At 36.0% G+C, this 15,112-nt stretch overlaps 1 protein-coding gene across 2 annotated transcripts in view; it reads left to right on the forward strand.

The window, feature by feature from the left end:
- CWC22 (CWC22 spliceosome associated protein) overlaps positions 1-13,903 on the forward strand; it is a 62,162-nt gene extending 48,259 nt beyond the window's left edge. For both annotated transcript variants that reach the window (XM_024766648.1, XM_024766655.1), the window contains 6 exons: positions 2,643-2,720; positions 3,349-3,501; positions 5,669-5,796; positions 7,733-7,834; positions 7,928-8,148; positions 12,431-13,903. In XM_024766648.1, coding sequence (XP_024622416.1) covers positions 2,643-2,720; positions 3,349-3,501; positions 5,669-5,796; positions 7,733-7,834; positions 7,928-8,148; positions 12,431-13,002 — 1,254 coding nt within the window. In that variant the 3' untranslated portion in view covers positions 13,003-13,903. The remainder of the gene's footprint in view (positions 1-2,642; positions 2,721-3,348; positions 3,502-5,668; positions 5,797-7,732; positions 7,835-7,927; positions 8,149-12,430) is intronic.
- The last annotated feature ends 1,209 nt before the right edge of the window (positions 13,904-15,112 follow it).

A 15,112-nucleotide genomic window follows, 5' to 3' on the forward strand; every position in this document is an offset into this window, starting at 1 on the left:
TTTTTTTTTTTTGGCGGTACGCGGTCCTCTCACTGTTATGGCCTCTCCCGTTGCGGAGCACAGGCTCTGGACATGCAGGCTCAGCGGCCATGGCTCACGGGCCTAGCTGCTCCGCAGCATGTGGGATTTTCCCGGACTGGGGCACGAACCCGTGTCCCCTGCCTTGGCAGGCGGACTCTCAACCAGTGCACCACCAGAGAAGCCCTGCTGTCTGGCTTTTTACAGAAAAAGTTTCCCAGCCTTTGTTCAAGAATATAGATTAGTTCTTGAAATGCCATGGTATGGGACTTTGAAAAGAGATTATTCTTTTCAAATTTAAAAAATTATTTTTCCCTCTTAAAGGTTATTTATTGGTATATTAATAATAGTGTACCTATTTGTATTATGGTTCACTTGATGTGTTGTCATTGGAAGGGAATAAATTAGTGAATTAACCTTTAAAATTATAATTGAAACTGAAGTTATAGTATGATCTTGTCACATTATTTGAGGAATACAATTAAGTCATTATAAATTTTATTAATATTAATCCAGAGGATAGTTGTTCTAGAACTTAACTTCAACATATTTTGATAACATTTGGAAGAGTGTCTTAGTGCATCTATTTTCGTGCACTCAAAAGACTCTCCTAAAATCACTATGATATTTAATTAAAATGTTAAAATATTTAATTATTTTATGCCACAGGGAACAACTGTTGTAATTGCACTTAGTCTAAGGAAGAAAGTAATTTGTTTTTCAGGTAGTGCTGACTTTATTAGCAATGCTATCAGCATATTACCATGTTATATTGTTTAAAACCTGATTACCTGTTAGGTTATTGTAAAATACAGTGTTGGTAGAAGAAGTTGAAAATGTATTTTAATATATCAAATTAATATTATATGGCAGAACTCAGAAAAGCCTCATTTAAGTTTTTAGTACTATATTAAATTTTGACAAGTACATCTCTTCAGAACTTAGACATTTATAAACATTTTAATTGACGCAACTCGTGACTAATTTTTAAAAAAATTATAATAATCTAGTTATATAATTACATCTAAAAATAATCTTATATTGTGAAGGGAGGCCTTTGAGTAGATAGTTTTATAAGTGAATTTTCAGCTTCTAGAACAGCACTGTCCAATAGAACTTTCTGCAGTGATGAAAATATTCATATTCTGCACTGTTTAGTACAGTGGCCACTATACTCGTCACATGTCGCTTTTGAGTACTTAAAGTGTGACTGAGAAACTAAAATTTGATGTAATGTTAAGCAATTTAAATTTAAATAGCTATGTGTTGCTAGGGCCTACCATACCGGACAGCACAGTTTTAGAGTGTTCTGTGCTTCTTCAGGGTCCCCTTGCTTCCTCTTGCACATAGATATTTGCAGTAAATGCATATTGACCTCATTTTTTAAATAATTTACAATAATTGCTTAGGTTGTATCTTAGTAATTATTATATCAAGTGACAAAATGTTACAAAATGTTATCAAGTGACAAAAGTGTCAAAATTCTTAATTGAAGATATAAAGGTAAAATTAAATAAAAGTAAAAATGAACTGAAATGTATATATTATATTTTATAGGCTTGGTTTCTGTTTATGGAACGTAAATACATTGCAGTTACTGTATTTAAAAAAACTAATTTTAAACTTTCTGATAAGAAATGTTTTGTTGCGAAATATATTTAGTTAATTCTACAGCAGTGCTCAGGTTTAGGGGTAGGGTTATGCCTTTTTTCATTTTGTCTCCATTGATTTGTCCACATTTCCTGAGTTTCTTCACTTATGAAATTTCTATAATCAACACATATTTCATTAAGGTTATTTCAGGAATTAGTAAATAATATTTATTTGTTATAAGTCATTTGTGATGATGGTATTTCCTGATCCTGGATTTATTCTTGCATTTCTTAGTTCAACAGAATTTTCACAAAGGAGTTTTCAAGGCCCATAAATAACTGATTGGACAGTGTGTTATTATAGCAGTTATGAACTGATTCCATCTATTTATAGAGATTCATCTATTAACAGATCTATATGTATAACATTTATTTTGAGGCTAAAAAGCTTAGCCACAAAGGTCTTTTTCTGTTGTTGCTCTTTTAAATATATTTTCTTCTTTATCAGCCAGAGGGTCATTTACATTAACATTGAAGCTGTGCCCATGTATGCTTCTGTAAAGACTCACCATGTTCTGCCTTCTCCATACTAACAAAATATATTCCTTCATAATTGGGTTTAAATCTTTGGAAGATGTATAACTGAATTGTTATATGTCATATTGGTGATCTATATTTAAAAGACTTCTGTGTAGAATCTTTTTAGAATACAGTATATTCAGTCTCTTTTTGATGTATCTGTTTACTAGGTTTTCATGAAGTGGTTCATACTTATATGAATTTAGAATTTTATAATCAATCTAATTAGCATAAATGACTATGGAATTTCTGTCAGGCAAACAGAAGACTTTAAAAAACTATAGGCTTGAATAGATTGAATTTTTTGTTTTGTCTTCACAACTAAAGTTCACAGAGTTTTGTGTTTTTAAAACCTTATTTAAAAATTCAGGCTGTCTCTATCATATTGATAAATTATCATATAGCATGGATTCACTGTGTTTTGAATCATTAATGTAATTGTTCTCCAAATAGAAAGAACTGTGCAACATGATACTTGACTGCTGTGCCCAACAAAGGACATATGAGAAATTTTTTGGCTTATTAGCTGGGGTGAGTTCCAACCTCATTTTTCTTGTTGGATTTTGATGAAATCACAAGGGTAATTCTTAACATGAGTATTGTGAATTAATGTGTCTGCTTTGTTGCCTGGTCTAATAACATATCTTTGCTGAAAGCAAATTGTTCTTCCGTTCCACAGGTTTCCCACTCTGCAGCTTCCTCCTTTCCCACTTCATTTTTGTAGTACCTTAATATTACGTATTACTCTTCCAGAACTTTGAGAAATTCCACATGCTTTGTAAAATTTCCCAAAGAGGACAGTTAAATGCTGTCTTTTCAAAATTTCACAGCAGTTTCTGAAGTCAAGTACATGCTCAGGCAGCACAAATAAAGCATGAGCTAAAATAATTTTTTGAGTCCAAACTCAACCCACAGAGAAGTATATTTATCTTATACAAATGTGTGTGTCTGTGGTCAGCTACATGTATAACTTTGTTTTAGCATATAAATCCCAGGTAGATAGGGGTGATATATATTAACTTCTATTTTGAGCATCCCATTATACAGCACAAGAAGATTGAGTGATATGATATACAAATATTTATTAACTTTTGATTGAATAAAATTAGTATTTAATATGCTCATAATGGTATTGACATTTTTATTTTCAATTTATTAGCGATTTTGCATGCTAAAAAAAGAATACATGGAATCCTTTGAAAGTATATTCAAAGAACAATATGATACCATCCATCGCTTGGAAACAAACAAATTGAGAAATGTTGCTAAGATGTTTGCTCACCTCTTATACACCGATTCACTTCCATGGAGCGTAAGTAGATAGGTCAATATTTGTACTTCTTTCCTAATCCCCTGTTATTATGAAATAGATATTAAGTATAGCATAGCCATACTTTTCCTATGTAGGAAATGTACTTTAAAATGAAATGTTGAGGGCTTCCCTGGTGGCGCAGTGGTTGAGAGTCCGCCTGCCGATGCAGGGGACACTGGTTCGTGCCCCGGTCCAGGAAGATCCCACATGCCGCGGAGTGGCTAGGCCCATGAGCCATGGCCGCTGAGCCTGCGCGTCCGGAGCCTGTGCTCCGCAACGGGAGAGGCCACAACAGTGAGAGGCCCGTGTACCGCAAAAAAAGAAAAAAAAAAAGAAATGTGGAGCAAACTTTTACTATAATGGCAGTCTTTGAGGTTGTGTTCATATAACATGGGATCAAAAAACTAAGTAGGGACTCCCCTGGTGCTGCAGTGGTTAAGAATCCGCCTGCCAATGCAGGGGACACAAGTTCGATCCCTGGTCTAGGAAGGTCCCACATGCCGCTGAGCAATCAAGCCTGTGCTCCACAGCTACTGAGCCCGCACGCCACAACTGCTGAAGCCCGCACGCCTAGAGTCCATGCTCCGCAACAAGAGAAGCCACCTCAGTGAGAAGCCCGCGCACCGCAACGAAGAGTAGCCCCCGCTCACCACAACTAGAGAAAGCCCACACACAAGAACAAAGACCCAATGCAGCCAAAAATAAATCAATTGATTAATTAATTAATTATTTTCAAAGAAGAAAAGCTAAGTAAATAATGTGTGAGTGTGAGAAATACCATCCTGGATGATATTAACAGTCCAAACATTACAGTTCTTTCTGATAGTGATGGCTAGGAGTGTTTTCAGAGAAAGTGTAGATTTGCATCTCCTCTGTATACACACGTGTGTGCACGCTCATATTCACATACACCAATAGTCTGGTGGCGTATGAGCCTCTGAGTTACTGCCAGTTTCCTGACGGAGTAACTGTCAGTAGTTCCTCTGGTAAGGACATAAGAGAGAGGACTGTTCTGGCAAGATGTATTTTTCTTAGCAGGCATTGAAGTTGGGTAAGTGATAGGGAGGAAGTTCTGTAGTCATAGTTAGAACAAGGAAAGATACTCTCGATGGGGAAATGTACACTGGGTTGGAATTTGAACTGCATTCATTAAGCTGGCACTTAATTGTACAATTACTGTTCATTCAACAGCCATTTGTTTAGTCACCAACTCTGTGCCCAGAAAGAGACACTGGGCATCCAAAATGAATTGTATATGGTCCCTGCTTTCAAGAAGCTTAGTACCATAAAACAGAAGAGGTAAGATGCCCAAGGTAATAATGCAAAATACAAAGTAGTAGGTTAAGCTGAAGGAACTGAAAAATCAGAAAGAAATTATATCCAAGATGGAAGAAAAAAGAGAATCATATTGTAGAATACCACAACCCAGTGGTAGAATGAAGCAGCATCATTGAGCTTATAAATGTTGGATAGAGTTTTGTAATACTTTAAGTACTAAGTGTGTCCAGCTACTTTAATAGGCATTTATAAGCTAACCCAGCAGGCTAATCATAACTTTTACTTTGTTTTTACTCCCTTCTCTGGGAAAATGAAATCAAAGTTTTAAACAACTGAAATAAGTAAGCTCCTGGAACACATCCATAGAAAACTGGAGGTTGCTTTTATTTTTATTTACCTTAAAATTTCTCTCTGTGAGCTTCAGTAAGCCCAATCTTAACTATTCAGAACAAGCCATCACTCTTCGTCTTTACTCGTCTTGTGTACTCTAGTCCTGGACAAAACTGTAGCTTGATGCTTTAAGTGGCATTTTGCCCCAAACCCTCCTACACCCATGTTTTGATGAGTGAGTTTTAGGAGCTAATAATATTAGCATTATATGCTCAAGACAATATTCCTTCCTGCTATAAAAAGCACGTTACTCAGGAAAGAGAATGAACTCTATTTCTGTAGCATCTTAACATTTTGGAAATTTGTATAGAGAAGCAGTCTTAAACTTTCCCAAGTAATAATGCGTATCAGCATAAGGGAAGATATTTAGAGATAATTCTAACTGCAGATGAGAGCAAATCGTTAATTTCAAGGGACACTATAAGTTACAGATATTGGTCACTTTGTCTCATCTTTGAACACCAAGATAAAATTATCGTTTTCTAATTTTAATTTTCAGGTTCTTGAATGCATAAAGCTGAGTGAAGAAACCACTACATCATCCAGTAGAATTTTTGTGAAAATATTTTTCCAAGAACTGTGTGAATACATGGGTCTTCCTAAACTTAATGGAAGATTAAAGGATGAGTAAGTTTATTATTAAGCACTCTTTATTCTTACTGCCCTCGGAGGTTTTCCCCTACTTTAGCAGCCGTAAGTTCACCTTTAGTTGTAAAAATACAAGTTAAGTCCTTAGGACATTCTTTGTCCGTTACACTGTTCTGACTCTGATGCTCTGTGTGGCACAGGACAACGTGAAACTTTTAACGATCGATTAGTTCAAGTAGAGAAAATGCAGAATTAACGCCTCTTTTAGTTTAGTTAGAACATACAAAATTTTTTTTGCATGCTCACTGGAGTTTCCCAGTAATGAGTATTTGTAGTTTTATTTTCATTTTTACCCTAATATTGAGCCAAAGAATGATAATTTTTTTTATTATCAGTGGATGATTGTGAACATATACCAGTGAATATCAGTCCTGTAACTGTTGAAATTATTACACTGAACTAGGGCTTTGTTCCAGGACTATTATGGAATCCCTGTCCCAGCTTCCTTACTTCCTATGTATTCAGATTGCCCATTGCCATGCACATTGGCTTCTACTCCATTCACACTCCTGAAATCCTTTCAGATTTTTTTCAGTGACCACCTGCCGAGTCCCACAGTCTTTCTCAGTCCTCATGCCTCGTGACCTCGTGGTCTCACTTACACCGTTGACCACTTGCTCATGAGCTCACTTTCTTATTCTGCCTTGCTCCCCCCAACCTCTCTCTCCTCTTCAGCCTGCCTCTCCGGTGTTCGCTAAAGGTCTGTCCTGGATTCTGCACGCTCTGGGCGGGTTCATCCACTTCTCTTAGCTTCGTATACTTACTTATTGGTCCTTACCTACTTTGCCAGGCTCACGTACTCCCTCCCCAGCAAGCCGCACTGCGGCTGCACTGCACCCACGCTGCGCAGCTGGTTAAGCAAGTCCGGCTCATTCATGCCTCCTTACCTCTGTTTCCAGAGCTGGGAATTCCTTCTCTTGTTCTATCCAGCAAACTCGTATTAATCGTTCCTCTTACATTAAGTTACCTTTTTCTATGAAGAATGGTTTTTCCTAACTCTGCAGCTTAGTGCATTGAATGTAGCACTCAAAACCACATGTCCCGGGCTTCCCTGGTGGCGCAGTGGTTGAGAGTCCGCCTGCCGATGCAGGGGACGCAGGTTCGTTCCCCCGTCCGGGAAGATCCCACATGCCGCGGAGTGGCTGGGCCCGTGAGCCATGGCTGCTGAGCCTGCGCGTCCGGAGCCTGTGCTCCGCAACGGGAGAGGCCGCAACAGTGAGAGGCCCGTGTAATGCAAAAAAAAAAACAAAACACATGTCCAAAACCACATTATATTGTTAATGTTTCTCTATTTTTCCCCCTGCCTAGAAACAGTGATTCCTACAGTCTTCATCCTTGATTTCTCTTTTGTTGACTGCTCTTTCCCTCCTCCAGTACCTTCCACAGTGCTGTGTATACAGGCGTGTTTGCATGTACAACAGAGCAGGCTTGTTTGGTTTTGTTTTTTACTTTTCTGTACATACACTCACATATAATAAATATACATATGTATATGTAGGTTTATATGTGTTATATACGTGTATCTATTCTGAGTGTTGTGTGTGTATAAGAAAGTTTTTTAAAAACCTCCTCTTGTATAATTCTAGAAATCAATTTAATTTTTTTTTTTTGACTGCTCCTCATGGCTTGTGGGATCTTAGTTCCCCAACCAGGGCCCATGACAGTGAAAGCACTGAGTGCTAACCACTGGACTGCCAGGAAAATCCCTAGAAATTAATTTTAGTAAATTATGACTTGACCCTACTCATTTAGATAGCATGCAGCCTGACCAGATAAATGATTTTTAAATCACTTGCTTGTATTTCATTTACTAATTTAATATATAGAAAATCTGAAAAATGACTATATAAGGATTTTGCCTTTTTATATTTAAGCAATCTTTTCTCTTTTGTTCATTTTTCTTTTTCCTTTTTAGAACTCTGCAGCCATTCTTTGAAGGATTATTACCCCGAGATAACCCAAGAAACACTCGATTTGCCATCAACTTCTTTACTTCTATAGGTCTTGGAGGTTTAACGTAAGAATTATTATCAGAATTTTATTCAATTTACAGAATTATTTCACAGTTGCCTTCAAGGCAGAATCTAACAGAGATTATGTTTCTTATTAGGGATGAATTGCGTGAGCATCTCAAAAATATACCAAAGGTCATCGTGGCACAAAAACCAGATGTTGAGCCAAATAAATCCCCCGCCTCCTCTTCCTCCCCTGAGTCCTCCTCCTCTGAGTCTGACTCCTCTGCCTCTGATTCGGACAGCAGCGACAGCAGTTCAGAGTCTTCTAGTGGAGAAAGCGCTTCTTCATCCGCCAGTAGTCAGAGCTCAGCCTCAGGTACTGAAACTGATGTATAGTTGATCATGCTCTTTTCTAACAAGTGTATTGCTGCTGGTGTTTACAAGGGAAGAGAATAATTTGATTGCTTATTTATTTTAGAGTTCAGTTGTTTAAAAGCCACAGTTAATAGTATAAATGACCATCTATCACTGTTGCAGTCTATACTGAATTCAGCATTTATAATGCTAAGATTATCTTTTGGAATCCTCTTCAACGAAATGAAGATATTCCATTGGCAAATATTTATTTGAGTGCTGACTGAAATGCCATTCATAATGTCTGTAATCTACTTTACAGGAGCTTTCCTGATGGTTATATTTTAAAGAAAATTTAATTTTTTACTTTTAATAGTGAAGCTTTATATTAGTAATTGACGCATACCACACATTCAGTGCACACATTTTAAGTGAACAGCTGTATAAATTTTCATAAACAGACCACATCCGTGTAGCCAGGACCCAGAACGAGAACGACCAGTACCCCAGAAATCTTCCTTTTTCCCTCTTGTACTTACTACCACTCCTCCCATCCACTGCCTCATGGCAGCTCCTGTTGTGATTTGTAATTCTATAAATTAGTTTTGCCTGCTTTAAACTTTAGAATTATATATTATGAACTTCTTTATGTTTGGTTTATCTTTCAACTTTATGTTTGTGAGATACGTCCATACTATTGGATTTAGTTATAGTTCATTCATTCTCATTGCTGTATAGTTTTTCACTATGCAGATATTCCACAGTATATTTAACATTTGTCCTTTTTACTCAGCGGAAATTTAAATTTATAAGTAGTGTTGCCATGAATGCTCTCGTACATATCTTTTGGCGACATACATACATATATATATATATATATATATATATATATGCACATTTCTGTTGGATATGTACCTAGAGGTGGAATCACTGGGCTGTAGGGTGTGTGTAGATACTCCCAAACAGCCTTCCAAGTGGTTATTCTAGTTTACACTCCCACCAGCCATGTATGAGAGTTCCCATAGCTCCCACCTTCACTAACACTTTGACTGTCTTTTTCATTTTAGCCGTTTTGGTGGGTGTGTAATGGTACTGCATTGTGGCTTTAATTTTCATTTCCTTGATCAGTAGTGAAGTTGAGCATCGTTTTCTGTATTATCTGCCATTTGGATATTTTCTTTTTGTTAAGCGGCTGTTCAGAATTTTTGCCTCCTCCCCCCCTTTTCATTAAGTTGGCTTTTCTGTTGATTTGTAAGTGCCTTTATGTATTTCAGATATGTATCTTTTGTCACATGTATGTATTGCAAGTAACTAGTCCTGTTCTTATCTCTCGAGCCCTGCAAGGCTGCCAGAGCTCTGCTGGTCTATGTCCCTCAGCAGCAACCCTGAATCAGCAGATACTCGCAGGGAGAAAGTGACATTACCTTACCTCTCTGTGGTTCTGCCTTCTCTTGAGTCTTGGCCCTTCTAGTCCTCATTTTTTTTTTGCCAGCTCTCTGGTGTCTTTATTTTTTAGTTTTTATCTTGAACTTATTTTTGACTTATAAGAAAGTTGCAAAAATAGTACAGAGAATTTCCATATAGTCTTCACCCAACTTCCCCTAATGTTAGCATCTTCCATAACTGTAGTTCACTTATCAAAACCAGGAGATTAACATCAGGAAAATACTATTCACCAAACAACAGGTCTTATTTGAATTTCACTAGTTTTCCCACTAATGTTCTTTTTCTTTTTCCAGGGCCCTCCTTGCCTTTAATTGTATTTCTCTTTAATCTTTTACAACCTGTGGTAGTTCTTCTCAGGCTTTCCTTGTTTTGAATGGCTTTGACCCTTTTTAAGTCCTCTGGTCACTTATTCTGCAGAATGTCCCGCAGTATGGAGATCTGTCTGATGTTTTCTCATGATTAGAATGAGGTTATTCATTTTTAGCCAGAATACTATAGAAACAATATGTTGTTCTTACTGTGCCTTATTGAGGAGTTGGTAATACTGATATTGGTGACATTAAGTTTGACCACTTGGTTAAGGTGGTATCTATTGGGTTTTTTCATGGAAACTGTTTTTCTTTATAAATTAATATCTTGTAGGGAGATAATTCAGTACTATGCAAATCTCCTCTTTCTCCTCTAACTTTCGGTCTTCTATTTTCACATCCATCTGTGGATCTTATCTGCAACACTTACTACTGTAGTGTTTGCCAAATGGTGGTTTTCCTGTTTGTCTCTTTTTTTCCACATTTGGTAATTGAATTTCTCCTGTAAGAAAGAGTTGTGCCCTCCTCCATTTATTTATTAATTCAACTATATATTTATATCAGTGTGGACTCATGAATATTTATCTTATTCGATGGGTTAAAGTCCAATGCTGTCATTTATTTTCTTGTTCAGATCATTTCAACTTTGGCAATTAGGAGTTCCTTCAAGTTGACTCCAGTGTTCTTTTGACATACTCCCATCCCTTTTTTTGAGCACTTCCTTATAGCATCTTAAGTTGCTCCAGATCTTTAGTGCCTTTCAAGAGAAGATGTTAAAATTTTATCTGGCATTTCTAGTTGTTTTCAGCAGCATTACTAGTCTTTCACAATTTTCTCTGTCCTCCTTGGGAAGGGGAAGTGCTACAGTAAAGGATATTTTCAAATATGCCATTTTCTGAAAAGGTCTATGTTGTTTTCCCCAGGGCCAATTCTGCTTCTTTCATCATAGTATCTTAGTTTGAATAAGAGATACTCTGATTGTCCAAAATGCATGTCATTTCTTGTATCTTTTAATGCGTATTTCAGAGAGGCAGCACTTTTCCCCACAGCCTTATTAGTAGGTTGGAAGGCTAGTCTTTACATGTTTGTTTCACTTCAAAGTGTTTTACATACTAAGTGGCATGCAGAATTAGGGGACTTTCAGTGTTTTATATTATTAGAGCAAGATTCCATTTGCTCACAGGAAATTTCATTCTTGAATTGAAATACACTAACATTGTTCATTTACCATTCACCTCTAAAGAATTTGTTATTTCATGGTATCTGTTTTGAGAACAGATGATAACACAGCATGAACTGCTGCAATAAGGAAGCTTGCTGATTCAGAATTAATTTGCCTCATCATACTGTTTCAGTAGAGAGCTTTCAGTTTTATCAGTAAAATATTAAATAGCATAAAAGCAATATGAACTTACCCCAAATTAGAACATTTTAAAGCAAACACCAAAGAGAGAGAAGAGTGCATATTATTATAGGGCTCAGGTTTTAGTGTCAAGAAGCACCAAGAGTGGCATACACCAGGGTCAGAGAGACATCGATTCTGCACGGAGCCAGATGGTTTCTGCTTGGGTAGCTGCAGCTCAGCTGAGCTGCTTGATAGGAACCAGAGAAATAGGTCCTTAGTGGCAAACCAACTGACTGTGCCGGGGTAGGCATTTGGCAGGAGAAACAGAGGCTGGTACACTGACGTTTGGGTGGAGGTAGGACAAGGGTAGGCAACTTTCCACCATTTTTCCTTCTTTTTGTATGTATTTATATGAACTTGACAGAAACTGTGGTCATCTCAGTACCCTTGATTATGTACCCAAACTAAATAACACAGATATCGTGATTGAATGTGTTTTATAGCTTAAAATGGTAAGGTATTTCATTGTAATTAATATTTATATTTGTGATCATATCAATAAAATTAAAAGTTTCAAGGCCTTCTTAGAAGAGTTTTCTCAGAAATCAAGCCTTTGTGGCTCTCATAAAGCCTATGATTATATCTCAATATAGCTTCTCTTTGCTAGTACAGTTAGTACTTCTCTGATAGCAGAACTATCATTTCTGTAGGCAGAGGCTTTCATTTGAAAAATACATATTCATATCATTACACAAACCCAGTCATCCCGCTCAGCCCACCTCTTAGGAAGTGATGTTGCTGGCATGTATGATCATTGCATTTTAATTATTACGAGATCTGACATAATATTTCATATGACATAATGCATGTGGGCTAGAATTTATGTTTTGGATAAAATTTGTGAGTGGAAATGTACCACTTTAGTCACTTCATTAAAACTTTTACATTTGCCATAGTTTACTTAAAGTTCTTGTTTACTCTTTTGAGTTAAGGGTCAAAGCAGTACTTCAGTTAATATATTGTACATTCTTAAAAATTACACTATTTGTATAATGTTCTGTCATCAGACTTTGCATTCAATCGATTTGGCTCTGCATCCAGTTTGTCTGAATTAGTAAACCTATAATGCATCAATAAGTGTGATTTTTCAGTTGTGAAATTAAGACTAAAATGAAAGCTAACTATATTTCATTTTACACATACAGATAAAGATGTAAGAAAGAAGGGGCAAGGGAACCACAGAAGGAAAGAAGTAAATAAATTGATTAGGAAACAACACACGAATGATAGGAAACAAGAAGAAAGGAGACCAGAGCAACGGCACCAGGAAACGAGGACCGAGAGAGAAAGGAGGTCAGAGAAAACCAGAGACAGAGATTCAAAAGATCCCGTAACAAAGTACACTTCAGACAGAGGGCTTCCTTCTGAGCGAAACAGCTACAGCAGAGCCATGAAGGACAGAGACCAAGAAATGTACATGGATTTGGAACATAATCTTGGGGATCCCAGAAAGAAAAGAGGAGAGAGAAGAAATTCTTTCTCTGAAAATGAGCACAAATACAGAAATAAGGACAGTGAGAATTTTAGAAGAAAGGATAGGTCCAAGTCAAGAGAAAAGGATAAAAAACATTCAGCCTCTAGAAGTGATGAAGACAGGTATCAGAATGGTGCTGAGAGACGATGGGAAAAATCTAGCCGATACTCTGAACAATCCAGAGAATCAAAGAAAGATCAGGACCGGCGAAGAGAAAAGTCTCCAACAAAGCAAAAAAAATAATTCTGCAAAATTACAGAAACTGAACATGCCTTATATTCAGTTGAAACAAATTATTTTTTACATTGATTGACAAACTTTGTAGCTTGTATAAAGTACTGGTTTGTATTTGTACATTTAAAAAATGTTTTCATTTAAAAAAATGTTTTGTAATTGATACATCTCAAGGCCCTCCACATAAAATTATTTGAAAAGTTTCACCAGAGAGGGATGTAATTCTTGCCCATATTTTGTTAATAAAATGATCAAATGCTCATTGAATCAGTGATTGTTTTCCATTGACAAAATTTTTTTTCTGATAATAATGTTTCCAATTGTTTATAGAATTATTATAGTAAATTGTTAGTGACTTTTTATTTGTAACTGAAGACCAAAATAGATGAACCGTTTCAGGTTAACATTTTTGCTTTGTTAATGAGATGCTATGAACCTTTCTTAGGAGTCACGCTTTTTTTAAAGTAGAGGAATTATTTTAATTTTCATATTATGTCTTGAACAAAATAGGTATGTGTAGTTTTTTTCGGAAGTGTTTTGGTGAAGCTAGGTGTATGTTAGTCTTTAAACAGATACACAGCTATCTCATTTATAATTAGGACTTCTCTTGATAACATCTCTTTCTGGACTGTTAGATGAACGTTTAATTGAAATTCTTTGTGATTAGTGCTTTTTCTCAGCCTTGAAGTTATATCACTGTTGGTAAGTTAATATGTATTTAATTTTTAATTTGGATTAATAGATAACCAGAAAACATACAGTCATGAGAAATGTGGGCAAGACTAACTGTGAAATAATTCTAGTTTTTTTTATAAGAATTTTAAGGGTTTCTATCATTGTAACTCTCACCAGTTAATATGTGACCGTATTATTTTTACTTTTGAAATAAAATATTGCCTCTGAAATTTTAGATCTGCTGACAGACATTTAACCTTATTTACTAAATAGACTACTTGTACTTGTTCACCTTAAAAGTACATAAAATCCATTTTAGCCAGTATCCAGGTTCAAGAGTAATGGGACCACCATTTTAATGTTTCTCTTTGAGACGTACTCTGATTCAAAATGTCTTCTATTTTTGTTATTTAAAAACTTGAGTATAAGTAACAATAAAGTCCATGTCAGTAAAGAAATATTATGCTCTCCTCCTCCTCTCCCTGTGTCCCCCAAAGTATTAAATCGAATATGGCAGCTTGGAAAAATTCTTTTCAACACTTTCTCCATCTGTGGTGGTTGGAAGGTGGTGAGTTGTGATTACAATGGACCGACACAGACGTAGGACATTTCACAGAATTGTGAAGCTCAGCAAATTGGATTTAAGGAACACATAGGCTGTAAGCCAGCCCTAAAGGAAATACATAAGCATTAATTTTTTTTTTAACTAAACATTGATCTTTAGAGGTGGTATCAAGGAAAAAACAGTGGACTAGAAATTTTATTTTCTTCACTTTAACCTTAGTTCATAATTTATTTTCTAAATGTAAAAATGGGAAACCATTCTTTTTATTGAGTACTTAAGACCTTAAAGAGTTATTAAAGTGGATTTTTTTTTTAATGTAACTTTTATGAGCTTCTATGTGCCCACGTCTGTTCTAGGAATTAGAGGTAAAACAATGAAGGAAACAAAGTCTCAACTCATAGTTGGGAAGCCTGAAAGACAATGAACAAGAAATACAAGTGTACCCAGTGGTAATAAATGATGTGAAGAAGAGAGTGTGATAATGGAGGGGGGTGGGGGGTGATGATTTTACGTAGGAAGGACAGAGAAGATATCTCATAAGGTGGTGTTTGCTGTGGGAAGAACCAAGGCAGAAGGAACTACTGAGGCATAGATATTTATTTATAATAAATATTGCCTGGAAAGTTTTGTTAACATTTCCTGTTGTACTTTTATTTTTTAATTGTTAAAATTACTTATATTTTTTCTCTATAAGTATAGTTAAGTCTCTTTAATTGGAATCCCAATAACCTGATAACAGATAATCATTATCAACAGATGATAATAGATATCATTCAACATGGATTGGATATGTTCCTGTATTTAAAAACAGGAAAGGAACTGCTAAGTGAAATAATAATATAAATAAAGTTGTAAGGAGGATGTTTAATATTCTTAAAA

This window comes from Neophocaena asiaeorientalis, unplaced genomic scaffold (genome assembly GCF_003031525.2).
Source record: "Neophocaena asiaeorientalis asiaeorientalis breed wild unplaced genomic scaffold, Neophocaena_asiaeorientalis_V1.1 scaffold113, whole genome shotgun sequence".
Classification (NCBI taxonomy): Eukaryota; Metazoa; Chordata; class Mammalia; order Artiodactyla; family Phocoenidae; genus Neophocaena; species Neophocaena asiaeorientalis.